The 17369-nt window shown below is 33.2% G+C and overlaps 1 protein-coding gene across 1 annotated transcript; it reads right to left on the bottom strand.

The window, feature by feature from the left end:
* Window positions 1–4291: 4291 nt before the first annotated feature.
* On the bottom strand, window positions 4292–8884 carry LOC126680553 (probable protein phosphatase 2C 46). Its single transcript, XM_050375689.2, has 5 exons — window positions 8501–8884; window positions 7438–7883; window positions 6921–7288; window positions 6110–6346; window positions 4292–4926 (listed from the first exon to the last, which is right to left on the bottom strand). The coding sequence occupies exons 2-5, from the start codon at window positions 7754–7756 to the stop codon at window positions 4657–4659; spliced, it is 1194 nt and encodes a 397-aa protein (XP_050231646.1). The 5' UTR covers window positions 7757–7883; window positions 8501–8884; the 3' UTR covers window positions 4292–4656.
* Window positions 8885–17369: the final 8485 nt, after the last annotated feature.

Below are 17369 nucleotides of genomic sequence, written 5' to 3'. Positions count from 1 at the left end.
AGAAGAAAAATACTATAGGATTTGGATTGGGAATACTTGTTTGATTAGGAATCAGAATTCCATAGTAACGTATATGACATTGAAGTGCTTAATAACTATGCAATATTTATATATGGTTAGGACAAGAAAATTGATGTTGAATTCCACATTGCTGTAGATGAGCTTCAAATTGTTTAGAAGTAAACTCGCCACCTCCGTCACTTTGAAAGATCTTAATTTTCTTTTCAAATCTGTTTTCAATGAGTTTTTGTAATTTAACAAATTGTTCAAAGAATTCAGATTTTCTTTTTAAAGGAATAAGCCAAGAATAACGCGAGAAATCGTCAATTATGATCGCATAATACTTAAAATTTTGACAAGAAGAAATGGGAGCAGGACCCCATAAGTCACAGTGTAATTTTTGAAGAGGTTGTTGAGAGATATTCATTGATGAATTAAAAGGGAGTTTACAACTCTTTCCCATTTGACAGAAAGGACAAATGGTTCCTTGCTGTTTCCAATTTGAAACACTTATAAATTCCTTATTTTTTAAGAAATTCAAAACTTTAGAATTTGCATGACCCAAACGTTGATGCCAAATTGTTGTAGATGCAGTATTAGAAATGGCGGAGAGCGAAATTTCGTGATTCTTCTAAAGCATACAGACCACCTTTCTTGATACCTTTAGCTATCATTCTTCCCTGAAAATCCTCAACAAAAAATTCGTTAGCTGTAAAAGTAATATTGCATGCATTGTCTTGAGTTAATTGGCTAATAGACAAAAGATTTTTTTTAATTTTAGGTACTATGAGAATATTGTTTAATTTCAGATTTCCTTCTCTAGTATTTATAACACCTTTACCAACATGGGTAATATTGAGACTATTTCCATCACCAACATATAATGAATCTTTACCATGGTAGGGGGTAAGTTTAGTAAGTGTACCAGTATGATTCATGATGTGTGTTGTTGCCCCTGAGTCTGCATAGAGAGTAGGATCATTTTCCTCATTTAAGTTAAGAGCAGCTAAGGCTTGTGGTAGCTCTTCTTCGGGTTGAAACGAATGATCAAACCTGCTCCAACATTTAATTGCTGTATGATTTCCTTTACCACAGATGTGACATGTTATGCTGTCATTCTTTTTAAGAAAAGAATTGTTTGATTGATTTCCTTCAGTTCTACCTTTGAAGGCATGTTGATTTTGATGAGCAGCAGGACCAAAACCACAACCACTGGAGTTAAAACGTCCTCCACGGCCACGACCTCTTCCTCGCCGACTATAGAAGGCCTGATTATGATTGTTTTGATAACCATTGATTTCAGCTTCCAATTGTATAGATTGTTCATGAGCCTTGAGAGAGAGAATAAATTGATTGTAAGAAGGATAAGGAGGCTTGGATAACATCACCATCCGGAAATCTTTGTTAGATTCCATCTTAAAACCAATTGGTATTAAGTGGAGGTGCCCAACCAATATATAAACACATGTCCACTCACACACACAACCAATGTGGGATTTCCCACTTTAACACTCCCCCTCACGCGTAGCGTGTACGGGCCGAGCAACAAAGTCCCCCCTCACGTAAATCTAACATGGTATCAAAGCCTTGTCCATTCACACAATTTGAGTTTGGCCCGGCCCACGTGAGATTTACGTGAGGGGGGACTTTGTTGCTCGGCCCGTACACGCTACGCGTGAGGGGGAGTGTTAAAGTGGGAAATCCCACATTGGTTGTGTGTGTGAGTGGACATGTGTTTATATATTGGTTGGGCACCTCCACTTAATACCAATTGGTTTTAAGATGGAATCTAACACTCTTATCTCTCACCCTTGCTTTGCTGCTCAATATTTGCTTCGAATCGAAACCGACGCCTCCATCAAACCCAACCTTATACTTTTCTTTGTGTATCCCAAAGAATTTTAAACCGTTTCCTCTCGAACACTCTACCAATGGCAAGTCATAGTCCCAAGAGTCTCCTACCGTTTCCTTCAGCTTTCTTCCGCACCCCGAACCGGCCATTAGACTTCTATGCACGGCAAGTAATGATTGCGAATGTATTTACTACGTTTGCGACCCTGTTACGAAGCATTGGCTCGTTCTTCCTCCTTCGCCCACGTGCATGATTTTGCATTAGGAGGACTTGTTTCGTATGATCATCACTTCAAGGTGGTGAGGCTTGTCACTCTTAGTACCTATACTCATCCATCTACCTTCATGTATGCCAGCATACGAACAAACTCCTTCAAAGCCGAGTCATTTGATTCTTGAACTAACCTCTGGTTTAATTACTCTATGTTTAATTAAATTCTCATCTGCTCAGTAGTTACATCTAGATATTGCATATCATAAGACATCGCTCAGGTCACATATTATGCAAAATATTAATGCGAAAATGTGCCAAACGGTTTTGTAAGTAGTTATGGTATCCTGCAGTCTGACATTTCATCTAATATAATCATCGAGTTGGTTGCATGGTCGCTCTGCTTCGACATCTTTAACAAAACACAATAGCAAGTACAATCAAACGGTTTTGTGTAGTTGTGGTATCCTGCAGTCTGGCATTTCATCTAATATAATCATCGAGTTGGTTGCATGGTTGCTCTGCTTCGACATCTTTAACAAAACACAATAGCAAGTACAATCAAAGTCTTGTAGAACAGACTTAGGGCAAGATACACAAAAAAGTACCGAAAATTTGCGGATCAAAGAATTTCAAAAAATATCGAATGTGGAAATATTCAGTTGAAAGATGGTTATGATTTAGTTTGTCAACTTAGTTAAATAACATATATGTTAACTGCATTTAGTAATCTTTTTCATTATAACGCCATTTAGTTCTTACTCTAAAAGTACAATCTAATTCTGATCACTCTTATTATTCCTCATCCTCGAACCTTTCTGATCTTTATTGTGCTTCTTACTAAAGCTGAGGAAGAAAATGGATTTAAATCATAGAGAATTATTGTTTTGCCTTGATTTTTCAAAATGGTTTAATTTTTCTTCATAAAGATTAGAAGAAATATGACGGATTACTGGATTAGAGGTGAGTGAATTTTTGAATGTAATTTCCGAGTTGCACTCTTCTGATATAATAAGATAATCGTTCATCTTCTGATTTTGGGATTAATTATTTAGTTTTATTTATGGAATGTTTTGTGAATAAATTGACTCAATGGTGATCAGATAAGAATAGAATGCCGGCCACCATAAATGGATATAGATTACAGCATACTATACGCTAGAGATAGTAAATGGCATCATTGTCCCGATTAAGAGTTTGCTACTCATCATCTTCCACGAGGGAAGCATTGCCGCACATAAGTTTCTATACTGCAAATATCAAACGGTGAGCTTTAAGCCGAATGACAGTTTGTTTGAACTCGTCTCGGATAACATATGGGCTTTGCAAACATAAATTTAAAATTTTAAAAATGAAATTAGACCAAGTACAGTTTAGAAATTCTATTATATTTAAATTAAATTGTTAAGTGGACACCTTCATATATTTAAGAATAACTAAAATTTAGTTTTGCTCCAAAATCTCATTTCTCCAAAGATAAAAAAAAGTTAGATTTAATTGGAAAATAATATAAAAATTGCTAATGCATGCTACCTGTATGAATTTAAAAACAACCAAATTGATATGAGAAAATATATATCAATTGTGTGAAGTGAAATACATAACAATATTGTGAAAATACACATGGATTTGATAATGACAATGTATAAGTAGCATTCTTTTGTTATTTCTCTTTATCAAAGAATGTGCTTATAAAATGTATAAATCTTTGTATGTATACTCAAATTCTCATCTCGACACCCCATTCTAATGGTTTGGCTTTAATAAAAAAATTGATTCTTGACATAATATTCTATTAGGAATCATTTTCCAAACCATAGATGGAATCCCAACTTCTATAAAAATTTGGTGTTGTTTTGGGAAAAGCGGATGACGAATCGTCCAGAAAAACGCTGCAACTACATTTTACAGCCATCTCCTATTGATCTCACCATAAGTAAAGCTGTAAAGTTACAAAACATCTCCAGTGAAGGAAAGTTCATCCACCTAAACAACCCTTTCGAACAACGACATGTTTAATAACGACATATCGGACCAAAGGGGTAAAGCGAAACAGCAAGACCCCAGTTCGGAAAGACACTGTCAGCAAGTTGGTAACTTCCTACCAACAATGGCGGAAAAGAAGATCAAATCAACATCACCTGCATGTCAACTGTCGGAAAATAAAATTGCATCGAAAAACAATACTATGCCTCCATTGGCTACTCTTGGCAAGAATCTGCCTCATAATTAAAGATGAAACTTTGCTCCGTGTTATCTGTAGTAAACTTAATTGTGATCGTAAAGCAGGAAGAACTTACACTTTTCAGGTTGTACAATATACAAAAAAATTAAAAAGACGTCGACAAAGGAACTAAGACAAAAAAGGAAGACTTCCCAAGAAATAACTATAATAATTGTCACCTTGTACTTCTTCTCTGGTTCTAGTTTTTCTGAAACAGAAGCTAAATGCGAGTATCAGTTCCACGTTAACAGTTACAGTGTACATTAAAGAATCTAAGGTTGGCTCCTCTCTACCTCTCTTTCTCTTCAGGAAGCTACCTGGTATCCACATGAGAATAATACAGGAGATAAAAATCGAAGACGTAGCTTCATTAGGTACTGCCAGCTTCCGTTGGCGTAGTACAAGGAGCCAGTATGTTTTGGGGCAAGCTGATGCCGCCCCCTCTCACAGATATATTCGAGAACTTGGCTGAACTAGCCTTGCTCGCAACATTTGAGTCAAGAAACACAACAATCACAGTGATATCGTCGTGGAAATGCCGTCGGACACCACGGTCAATTTTCTTCAAGTCTGAATACCTCATTTCTCTCTTCTTTGCTGCTTCTTGAAGAGCAGTTTTAACCAGTCTCTTTGCACTTCCCTGCACGAAGGTTAGAACAAACAAGTAAACAAACCGCCCCTTTTCTCCTCTCTTTTTTTGGGTTCAAAATATGTAAATTTTATTACTATTCACAATTGTTTCAAAAAAAAATATTACTATCCACAGAAGGATGGTTTTATCCACAGAAATGCATTAGAAAAGCACCAGAAAAGGAAAATAATTCAGTTGGCATAAATTTGAATAAAATTAAGCAACTAATGCAAACTCATTCAACAGCCAGAGCTCACCCAAATTAGCACTAACGGTCGCTGAAGATTCAAAAGGACAGGTTTTACTGACAGCACCAAGTGCTACCTAAACTAGAGGGCTCAAGCTCAATTACAAAGGTAACCATCAAGTTTGACCATTGCAGACTCAATCCTTGTTCTAAACTCAAAACTTTGGTCCTTGAGTTTAATAAAGTATCAATAGATTGTTAAATAAACAGTTCAAATGAGTACCAAAGGGTCCAAAAGTATGCACTTCGGAGAGTAAAGACATAAAAGGATCAGATTCTATAAAAACAACGGACAAAGGTTTTATTTTAAAAAGAGAGCATAACATATAGGATCCATAGAATTTAGTGAATAAATGTTAATTGTATAAGGAAAACTATTCACCTTTAGTGGCACTTTACAAGTAATAACAAGTTTATGGTAAATTTTTATGTTTGGACATGAAAAAACTAATTAATAATCATGTCTCAGTCGTAATAATAATGTCTTATCGAGAAAAAACAAATTAAAATTAAATGATATCAAAATGCAATTTACACTTCAATAGTACAAACCTTGAGTTTTCCTTATTGGGTTAAAATTTTTAGCTAAAGAAAATTCCTCTCTTGGGGAAAGAATGGTTATTTAACTGAATTAGATGTTAAACAATTTTTACACAATCACATAAAACCAACATCTGTGCTGGAAACACTAACAAAAGGAAGTACAGTCGATCATTGCGGGCCCCAAATACTCAGCTTTATGCAAAGAGAAAAATGGTAATGAACGAAGGAAAAGATGCCACAAATCATAACAGATCCAATTATATTATATAGACAAGTTAAGCACATCATAACAGATCCAATAGCAGTGTACTTACAAGCAACCCCGATAATAGGTTTAAAAAAGAAAGATCTTCATAAGATAGTAAAGTGTAGTAAAGTGTAATACTGAGATAAAAGTCTTACATTGCGAGGATGGTTTTGTACTATATCGACTGCTTCTTGATTGCTAAGGTGCTCCCAAAGGCCATCGGATGCAAATATAACAAATTGATCTTGAGGCTGCAGCTGATGCACTGTTATTGATGGATCAGCACTTAATATTGGCTTTTTGAAAGGCTCACGTAGCCGGAATTTTACATATAAAGGCTCCCTATTGAACTCAGCCTTTTTCAGATATACATCACCAATAGATCTGGAAATCTGAAAAGAAAAGAGAATCCGAACATCAGTGAAAAAACAGAACCAAGGATAAAAAAGTGAGAATAGATAAAGTAAAAAGCCAACATTGACACAATGACCCCTTTCTAATCTTTGAGAAGCAAGCTTAGGATCTTTGCAACACCATTGCTTCTCATCCTAGAGCAAGTCTAGTGAATCTCCCAAATCCATGTAAGTCCTAGAAGCAACTAACAAAAGTTGATATTTTAATCTATACTTCCTCAAAAACTTTAAAGTCATTAGCTATAACCAAAAATTGAGCAACAACAATACAAGTATGCACCCGCATAAAGCTTAGTGTCAAATATAAAGCTGCGTATATCAAATCCTAACTAAAAGTACAAAGCAAACACATTGCATAGATTCCACACATAGTTCTCGATTTTACCAGACCAATACAAGTCAATTTTAGTCAAATCCGTTATCTTTTTCTTTGAGATGTGCAGACATTGAGGATTATGCACATACAAAGTTCGCAACTTCCCCAGGACTCGATGATGAGAAAAAAAGAAAAAACACAAGGGGAAAAAAGCCACATTCTGCAATGCACCCTTACCTGTATGAGACCTTTTACTCGCCACACATTATGTTTTAGAACTACAATCTGTGAATCATCAGGGTGCAGAGCGTGCATCTCCTGTCTCACAGACTCTATACAGACATTATGCTCAGCTGAGAGCTGAATGGCCAAAACTTCCCCTGTTGCCTTCACGGCTCTACCCAACACAGCACGAGAATCACCAAGGCTGGCGATGTATAGGTTTCCACCACAGATTACACCAGCTAGACAACATGATCCAACTGCAGCAATTTGTGGTTTCGTAGACCATTGTTTCGTAACAAGAGACAAAAACCCGTCCTCTGTTGCTTGAAATGCCTTTCGTATAACATCAACTGACATTGATTGTTGCTCTGAAGTAAACCCTACAAATAAGAATCAAACCTGAAAATTTCAGTACACAGTTTATCTTAACACCGCCAAAATCCTGAACTTACGTTTAACTAATCAAATTTTACAAGATCAAGAACAGTCAAGGTTAATAGCAAAATCCACCACAGTCAAGCTCACTTACTCTTGAGATGCTGAAAGAGGTGATCATTGACGTAGCGTGAAGTCTCCGGTCCTCCATGTCCATCATAAACTCCAACAAAGGTACCGAATGGGCCAGAGTCAAGTAAGCTTAAACTGCCTGATTCAAGCTGGCTTTGATCTTCAAGTAGATTATTGGCCTGCACCACCGCCATCGAGAATTCACCACTATAGTGTTGCCCATGGTCTTTATACCATAATAATCCATCTTGACGGCCACTGCTATCGGAGTTGGTATGCACATATCGATCGGACCTCGGCCGAAAGCAGGCCCTCAAAAAGTTCATCAACCCAGATAACATCCCTCATCTCATCCAAAGAACCCTCCAATTTATCAACATTTAACAGATACCCAGAAACCCTCTGAACAAGAGAAACCCCAGCAGTGAATTCCTCTCCTCTTCTACTTAACAAGACAGCAACTATACACTACAAAACACCATCAACCATAATAGCAGAATTACAATTAGCAACAGCAAAACAAGAACTTCAAAAAAACACTAAAAAACATTCAAATCCCTTAAACCATAAAATCAACCTTCAACTTATTATAAGCTTAAAGTAAAATTACAATTCCAAAGACTCAAAAACCCCAATTATGATCTATGCTCAACTACTTCACAACCAACTGGTTTAGCACTAAATAAAAAGTTACACAAAACTCAATTCAATAGATCAATTATAAGGTATAAACTACAGCTCAAATAGTATAAGCGCCAAACAACAGTCTGCTAGGTCGTGAATTCAATTCCTCCCACTAGCGATTCCGCTCTCTAAATAATCAAAAAGCATAATAACAAATCCATCAATGTTGAAAACCCAAAAAGAGAAAAATCAAACCAAGAAAACAAAAGGGGACTTTTAGAACAAGAAAAAAGAGGCAGTCAAAGCACACGTTTTCACAAAAGTTAATAGCTTTAGTCAGCAATTAGGACAACATAACATTAATCCAGAAGCTCTCATATTTCACACCCACAAACACTAAAGCACCAAACACAACATCAAATCAACAATTCAACTAAACCATCAACAACTTCATATCTTACCTTAAAAATTTCACAAATTTAACTTGCCCTTCAAAACACAAAAAACCCCAACTTCCTATGAGTGATAATTCAAGCTACTAGATCTGTGGATCCACCAATACAATCAAAAACAAGCAAGAACAAGAACTGGGCTGCGGCTAAATTATGAAGAGAAAAAATAGAAGTTTTTTGGGTAGAGTTGAGTTAGCAGACAAGCCCCATAAAAGAGCAACAATGGAGAGTTTGAAGCCAGCAAAGCAGAGGTCCAGGTCTGGGCTCCACGCCCACTATTGCTATTTTGCAAGTAAAGATGGAGAGGTAACAGAGAGAAGCAAAATTTACTGAACTTTTTATAGAGAGAGAAGTGTTTTATGAGAGTCAATGAAAGAAACTCAAAGGGAAAAAAATAATATTTTGGATAAAATGATGGTGTGTTTTGTGATTTTATAGGTCTTGCATGAAATGGGGTTCACGTTTTTCCACGTGGAAAATGATAAATTTCACCAAAATTAAAGTTGTAAATATGTAACTAAAATTTATGCCACCTGTAAAACCATATCTTATTTATTGAAATTTAATTAGCTATTGTTGTTAGGAGTAATATATTAAAAATATTAGTATTTTTTTATTTAATAAATTAGTTAGATTATATTTATAAAAAAACAAATTTTAATTTTATATATAAGTTGAGTAATTAGAAATTAATTAAAAACTTAATTAATTATCATTTCTATATGAATAATTAATTATTTAAAAACTGTTTAAATATTTTTATATGCTATAAAATTATAGTACATTATAATATGGACAATTTACTCTACATAATTAGACTTTTTTTAAAATAATTTAAATTGCCAATTGAAATTCATTTATAAACGAATTTTATATAAAAATCATTTACAAATGAATTCCATCATTTAGAATGAAAGAAATTAAAATTAAGAACTGAAATGAATTTTATATATTTATATTTACAATGAATTTTAGAATTGAAATTTTATAATTTTATTTCCGTATTAATTTTACAGACATTCTATTAAAAGTATCTTTAGAATATAAATAATCATATTATTTTTATATAATATAAACTTACTAAATATTGTGCATATAAAAACATTTAAAGTTAATAATATTATAGTCACCAATACTATGATTAAGATATACAAAATAATTTTTGATAATTTTTTAAAAATGAAATAAAAATATAGTATATAAAAAACGTTGGAGATGGAAATTAAAAAAATTAAAAAATATTAATAATAAAAATAAAAAGTGAAAAAGAATGAAAAAAATTATAAAATGAGGACAAATTAGTTAAATAAAACTATTTTTTTAAGTTTTTGAAATTCATTTGTACATTCCACCCATTTTATTTGATTTGCAGTCCACAAATTTTAATTAAATCTAGGCAGAAGATACAAAAAAAACCCCGATTTTTTTTCAAAAGTACAGATTAACTCTTTTACTCTTTTTGGGCATAATTAAGCTCTTGTATTATTGAACAATTAAACCCTCGTTGTTTTAAAATTGAACAAATAAACCCTTTTAGTTTACTTTTAGGACACTTACCTCCCACAAATTTTCGGTAAATATTTTAAACATTAAAATTATTTTTTAGTTTTTTTTTCTATATGATTATAAGAGACATGTCAGCCATTAACGAGTGTTTCTAATGGTGTTGGACGAAAGTGTATTTGTTCTATTTGAAAATAAAGAGGGCTTAATTATACTCAAAAAAAGTAAAAGAGCTGATCTGTACTTTTGTGAATTTTATGAGGATTTTTTATACCTTTTGCCTTAAATTTAATACCAAAATTTCAATTTCAAAAATTATATATATACTGATGGAGTCTGCCTTCTGATCCGATTTGTAACCTGTAAAACAATATAAAAACTAACCGGATGGTTGTTGTACGATTAACTCTCTGATACTTAAATCAGTTTAGACTTGAGCAGCGTTTTAAGTACATGAATGCAATTTATCTCAAAATTCTTATATAGTAGTTGAAAGAGTACCTAATACACTTCGAATAGGAAAGTGATTCCTATTTAGTAGGGATTGATCTTGAATAAGAAAGAGATTCCTTATTCAAGAAAAAGTCTTATTCGGGAATATTTTTCTGAATAGATTTATTTTTCTAAGTTGGAGTTTATATCCAAATAGAAGAGATATTCCATAGATTCGATCTTTGGACAATCGCTTAGGCGACGCGCTTTCTCCGGATCCTCGGAGATTCCGGCTTATCCTAGGAGTTCGGCAGATTCTTTCATTGATCTTCACACATGGCGAACCTCATGGATTCAGCCACCGATACCATCGAGTTCTTTTATTTTAGGTGAGAACTGATATTTTCTTGGAGGGTGCATCTTATGCGACGCGGTTCCATTATAGCTATGGTAGAATTCGGTTTTCATCACATACATTTATTTATTTCAAACACAAAAATTTATAATTACAAATAAATTTCACATAATAATAAGAAATTCATTTATTGCAAAGTAGTAAAACTAAAACAGATGTAAGCTGTTAGGAGTTTTTTTTTTAACATAATGCACATTTGAATCCATACACTATTACATTTTTAACAATCAAGTCTATACATTAAAAAAGGTTCATATTTGGTCCCTACATCATCAATTTCAAACACATTATAATTTATATATTATATATTATTATATATGGATTTTATTTAATTGAAATAAAAAATAAAATTCATCAATTTTGTATCATCACAAAGTAATTGAATAAATAATAAAAATATATAAAATTTATTTTGAAATAGCATTAGGAAATATTTGAGGAAAAAAATAAAAAAAAAATATATTAGAATTTAATATTCTGGGTAAGATTTTTTTTTTTTGACTATAGCGTGACTTTGATAAATACTTTCTTTTAATATTATAGTTATATTGGAATTAATAATTCACCGATTATATGAAATGGTTCATTTAAAAAATTCACTCATTTAAGAGTATTTTTAAATTTAGAATATGCAACCCAAGCTAAAACCATTTTACAGGTGCTCAATAATAATATAAAAATATATTCCATACTATTTTTTTTATGAATATTTTTTAATTATGATCTATTTTCATAAAAAAATAAATTAACCACTATTTCTCAAAACTAGTGGCGAAGCCACATCGTAAGCAAATCCAATAGAGTGCTATTTTTTGATAAATTTAGCATGAAAAAGTGGTAAAATGCTATAAATAGCATAGCATTCTAATTTTCTCTCCAACGCACAAAATTAAAAATAAGTGTTATAATTATTTTTTAAGATAACGAAAGAGTCAATTAATCACCTTTTCAAAAAAAATAAACTAATATATTAAATTAATTAGGTTAAATAATGCAATTAAATTAATTTTTAACATAAATTGACCACCATTTTTAGTATTTTATATAAAATTATTAAATTTGTCCTCTTTTCAGATAATTTTTGGATTCGCCCTGCTCAAAACTATTACTCCCTCCGTCCCGTAAAGATAGAAAAGTACCACCTTTTTTTGTCCCATAAAAATAGAAAAAGTGGAGTTAGTTAAGTCAAAAATTATCAAAATACCCCTACATGCTTATCATAAAACATTAAATGCATATTTTGAAAAGATAAATAAATGAGTTATAAGTGCTATAACTAGTAAAGTGGCTTTGGAAAATGTACATAACTATTTGATTACAAAGGGTAATTTAGACAAATTATCACAAGTTACCTATAAATAACTACTCCCTCCGTCCCACTTTAGAAGTCCCATTTGACTTTACACACAGATTAAGAAAACATTAATTATTCTTGTCTTTTCATGTTTTTTCATGTTTTGCCCCTATTAATGATAGTGGAATTTTCCATAGAACTCTTTTAAGATAACTAAAATAAGGGTAAAATGGGGTATTCAATGGAAAAATACTCTAAAAATAGTAATGAGACTTTTTAAATGGGACATCCCAAAATAGAATATGGGACTTTTTAAACGGGACGGAGGGAGTACTTTCTTAATTCTTGTGAAATGGGTGCTTTTTCTATCTTTACGGGACAGAGGGAGTATTTTGATTTTGGACTATACTTATTTTCTGAAACTAACTTCTATATAAAAGAAAAAAAATCTATAATTTTGTATTAAACATGAACTTCAAATTTCATATAGAAAAGTTAATTGACATTTGAAATAAATAATAGTTTGAAATTACTTAATCTGTTTTTAGTGAAAAATGAAGGGGAAGGCAAACTATCTTTGTCGACGTAGCCTATTGGGGTAACAGAGTGGCATTGGAATGGCACACGTGTCGGGCTGAGAAGCCAGCAACATGGAATTGTTGGGGATTTAAGAGCCACGTCCATTACAGGTCACTGTACATACGGGGTGATCTGCCCTTCCTTTTCTGCTCATTCACACCTTAAAGTGCTTAGTAGTTATTATTAGGGCTGCAAATTAATGGTGTTAAATTGTGATTTTCACTTTGAAAATTTATTAAAATATCATAGAATTGGGTCATACTCCCTCCGTCCCAATAGAGTTGTCCTCTTTGAGAAATTTTTTTGTTCCAAAACTCTGGATTGGGATTCTCTCATGTTCATTTGAACATGATAGGTCATGTTCACTAATCTACATTATTCATTATAAAATGGATGGTGTAAATTAATTTAACTAAATTTGGACTTTTTTAATCTACACCATTCATTTTGTAATGAATGGTGTAGATTTAATGAACATGACCTCTCATGTTCAAATGAACATGAGGGAATCCTAATCCCAAAACTCTTGTCCAATTTCAAAAGTAACTAACTTTTACACTTAATTTTTCTATATTATCCCTATTTAAAATCCACTAATGAATAAATTGAAAGTGGACCCTATAATTAATAGGGGTATGACAAGAAAAATAAAGAAAATTTTATAAAACCCATAAACAATAATTGCTTTTCTTAAACTGTGTGATAAAGGTAAAGTGGACAACTCTATTGGAACGGAGGGAGTAGTTTATTTAAAAGTTTTTTTAAAAAAAGTAAAGTACTTCTCCCGTAATATTAACATCCTTGAAAAATTAATTGATATAAAAAAATTATTTAATTTCAAATTTATTTTAGTATAAATTATTAAAATTACATAATTTTTAATAATAGTGTGAGCATGGTGGATTTCGGAAGCGCTCGTCCACATTTATGTATGACCTCGAATCAGATTAATTTTAAAATATATAAATGGAATCGCCACCTAACTCAACTAAAATAATACTTTTTATACCGAATAGATTGACCTCACAGATGAGGAATCGTGCATTGAATCAAAGGATCAGGTTCATGGACACTCTTTATTCTTGACTTGCGTTAATTAATTAAATCGACTTAAAAGACAAATATGAAATATCTCATCTTAACAAACATGAAATTTCAAAAATATAAATTGCTGGAAAATGAAAAGCTGCACATAACTCTATCTGAACTGACATGTGAGCAAATAACAAATGCCCTTAAACAATTATCTAATCATGGGATTTATATCATATAATAGATAAAGGTGGATTTTATTCTCTTTACATGCACAAAACCTAAATCAGATATATAAATGAGATCAATTTTATATTTACCATCTTAAAAGCATATACAACCACTAATTACATTAGCAAGAAAATCTTAAAACTTCTAGGTAATTTGACTGAATTAAAGTAAAAATAACATGATCATTTGATTAAGCATGTTAAAATGAATCTAGACATACATTCAAAACATTTTAAAGAATCTTTACATGCTCATGTACAGTTGATATACATACAAAATTAGAAATACTTTTAAACCTCAATTCTGGAGTGTTTGACGAATTTTTCTATCGTTTGTTTGTTAGTACAACCAGATTTAGGATCCGAGCAAAACATGGAAGTTGTTTCTCTGGTCGATATAAAGCCACTAATCAAAGCTAAAGTCGATTCCAAGTTCAAATGATAAGAAAATCTTGTATGAAAGTTGTTGGTCCGGCAGACTAGGGCATCAAAGCCCATGATGCCATCGTGATCCACTGGTTCTGACGTGATAGGCTGATCTAACTGGGATTAAGTCCGAAAAATTATAAAAACTTATCCTACAACTAATTACAAATCTGTGAGTTCAAACGAGACCCAATTCTGAGCTTAACGAGCCTGATAACACAAAAGTAAATCTAGAAATAGGAATTGAAGATTTGGAAGGGTATTGAGGCGATGAACGACGACTTTAAGATGCTGGATTTTGTGCCAAAGATTAAAGGTTATGCCCTTTGTTATACTACCATGAAATTTGTAATTAGTGGTTGTATAGGCATTAAGATGGTAAAAAATAAAATAGATTTCATTTTTATATCCGGTTTAGACTTTATGCATGCAATTGGAATAAAATCCGCTTTATATGTTATGTGTTAGAAACTCCAAGATTAAATGGTTTTTATGAGTATTTGCTTTTTGCTCACCATGCTAATCCAAATCGAGTTACATGCCAGCCATGAATGTAATGCATGTGTACATCTACTCTTGTTTACACTGGCCCAAAAAGAGCTCATATGGACTAATTCGGATTTTTGAGCCCAAAAGCCATCAACTATCCTTTTATTCTTATCTTAATTTAGTAGTTATCTTTTTGTGTCATTATCTTATTTTTAGTCATTATCTTAGTTATTTAGTTTAGTATTTATCTAAATAAGAGATTGTATCTCACTAAACTAGGTTTTCTATTTTAGGGTTTGTCCCCTATAAATAACTAGTTTTAGGTTTGTATTAACTACACAAAATCAATCAACAAAAACACAATCTCAAAGCCCTGTGCTTTTTTATCCACAACCCTTGCGGTTGGTTAACTTAGGAGTAGATGGACATCAATCCCGCTTAGGTTTCTTAACCTCCGGATCGATACTGTTAGATTTAGTTTAGCTGGTTACTTTTGTTTCGTTCGCGGAACACGTTCGTCTTGCGGAACACGTTCGTTTGCGAGACACGTTCGTTTGCGAGACACATTCGTTTGCGAGACACGTTCGTTTGCGAGACACGTTCGTTTGCGAGACACGTTCGTTTGCGAGACACGTTCGTTTGCGAGACACGTTCGTTTGCGAGACACGTTCGTTTGCGAGACACGTTCGTTTGCGAGACACGTTCGTTTGCGAGACATATTCGTTTGCGAGACACGTTCGTTTGCGAGACATATTTGTTTGCGAGACAAGTTTGCAAACACCGGAGGAGATCAGCTCATCGAGCCATTTGGCCGATCGGCGGATCATGACAAGTTTGCAAGACCTATTTTGCGAGACTTGATCGACTTGACCGATTAAAGCATCAAACCGAAACAGATCCCAATCATAAATTCAAAGATTCGAGTGGCGGATTATTTTCCTGCGAACATCTTTTGGCGACTCCACTGGGGACATGTTTATGGTTAGCACAAAAATCGGTACTAAAGAGCTAAAAGATATACACGCTCAATGAGTCGATCAAGCTTATTCGAAGAAAGCGAGACGCCATGAGATTTAGACTCTGATTTGGAAGCGATCATGACCAAGAGAGACAAGAACCAACTGTCGCACGAGGGAACTATTATACCTCCCACAGAAGGGAAATCGGTCGATCTTAGAGTCAAAAATTTCAACCAATTCGAAGATGACGATTCGAGTGACGATAATCGTTTCCTATCCCCAAATCCTTCAACATTATCAATGGCCGATTCCATAACCATGAGGAATAAGATCACGCATGAAAATCGGCCAAGATATTATGAAGGAGACCAATTAGCGAGAGCCATGAAGACCGTACTTGACAAAAAAAATGATTGTTCAAAGAGAGATCAGGTCGGACATAGAAAGAAGCCTATTAAGCATAAACGATATTATGTCAAAAGTCATGGCTCGACAAAACATCGCCGAGACTACCATCAAGATGGTTGATCTTGGCTACACACCAGCACGGATCGGCTCGCAAAGAGGGACTGCCGATCAGACACAACTCAAATCAATCAACAAATACAACTTCAAAGCCCTGCGCTTTTCTATCCCCAACCCCCGTGGTTGGTTAACCTAGAAGTAGGAGTAGTTTAAATATTAATCTCGCATGGGTTTCTTACCTCCAGATTAATGTTTTAATTTAGTTTAATCAAACCCTATTCAACTTTTCGGACTGAACCGGTTAAAGCATCGAACTGTAAAGTACCCATCTATAAATTCAAAGATTCGAGTATGGAAATATTTTCCCGCGAACAACTCTCTACACTTATTTCCGGACATTTATTTTCAGACGTTATATTTGATGAGACTGTAATCGCCTGTAGAACATGATTTGTTTTAATTGGAATATGACTGCTAGATCGACAAAATTAATAAACCAAGTTCAAGAGTTAATTGTATCCACGAATCCAGATCTTTCGGTCCGATGAACGACGTCATATGAATCAACAAGTGAGTGAGACGTTTATTCGGGAAAAAAAGTATTTTCTAATTTAGTCAGGTGGTGACTCCAGTTTTAAAATCATAAAAGGTGCCATAAGTCTAAACAAATTGGGTCCAAAAACATCCATCGCTCACAATATGATATATCGGTTTTCGACCGAACCGAACTAATTATTTTCGTATATTTTGATTGATTTTTCTAGAGTTTGCAAACTAAATATAATAAATTATAAGAATTTACATATTTAAAAATTCATTCTTTTTGAAGATTTATTATTTAAATCTCGCTTCTTAGATATAAAAATTAAAAATCTATTATTCTTAATGTTATTTTAATATATTTTTTATTGGAAAACTATATTTATTGAAATTTTTGTATTATATGTTTATTTATTGGAAAAAAGACCCTTCTTTATTTAATGAATCTTTGACAGAGTGTTTATATAGGCGCATGACAATCAATTAAAAGTTACTATTTAAAAGTATATGGTAA

The sequence above is a fragment of the Mercurialis annua genome, linkage group LG5 (genome assembly GCF_937616625.2).
Source record: "Mercurialis annua linkage group LG5, ddMerAnnu1.2, whole genome shotgun sequence".
Taxonomy (NCBI): domain Eukaryota; kingdom Viridiplantae; phylum Streptophyta; class Magnoliopsida; order Malpighiales; family Euphorbiaceae; genus Mercurialis; species Mercurialis annua.
Note: the sequence above shows the minus strand (reverse complement) of the source record. Positions and strands in the feature narration are given on the sequence as shown.

What these genes read in the sequence shown, in the direction of transcription:
- LOC126680553 (XM_050375689.2), bottom strand. Translation starts at nt 7,756, where the DNA reads ATGTTATCTGGGTTGATGAACTTTTTGAGGGCCTGCTTTCGGCCGAGG. An exon ending in CCTCTTTCAGCATCTCAAGA is followed by an intron (nt 7,289 to 7,437) that starts GTAAGTGAGCTT and finishes TCTTATTTGTAG; the next exon opens with GGTTTACTTCAGAGCAACAA. An exon ending in TACAAAACCATCCTCGCAAT is followed by an intron (nt 4,927 to 6,109) that starts GTAAGACTTTTA and finishes ACCTTCGTGCAG; the next exon opens with GGAAGTGCAAAGAGACTGGT.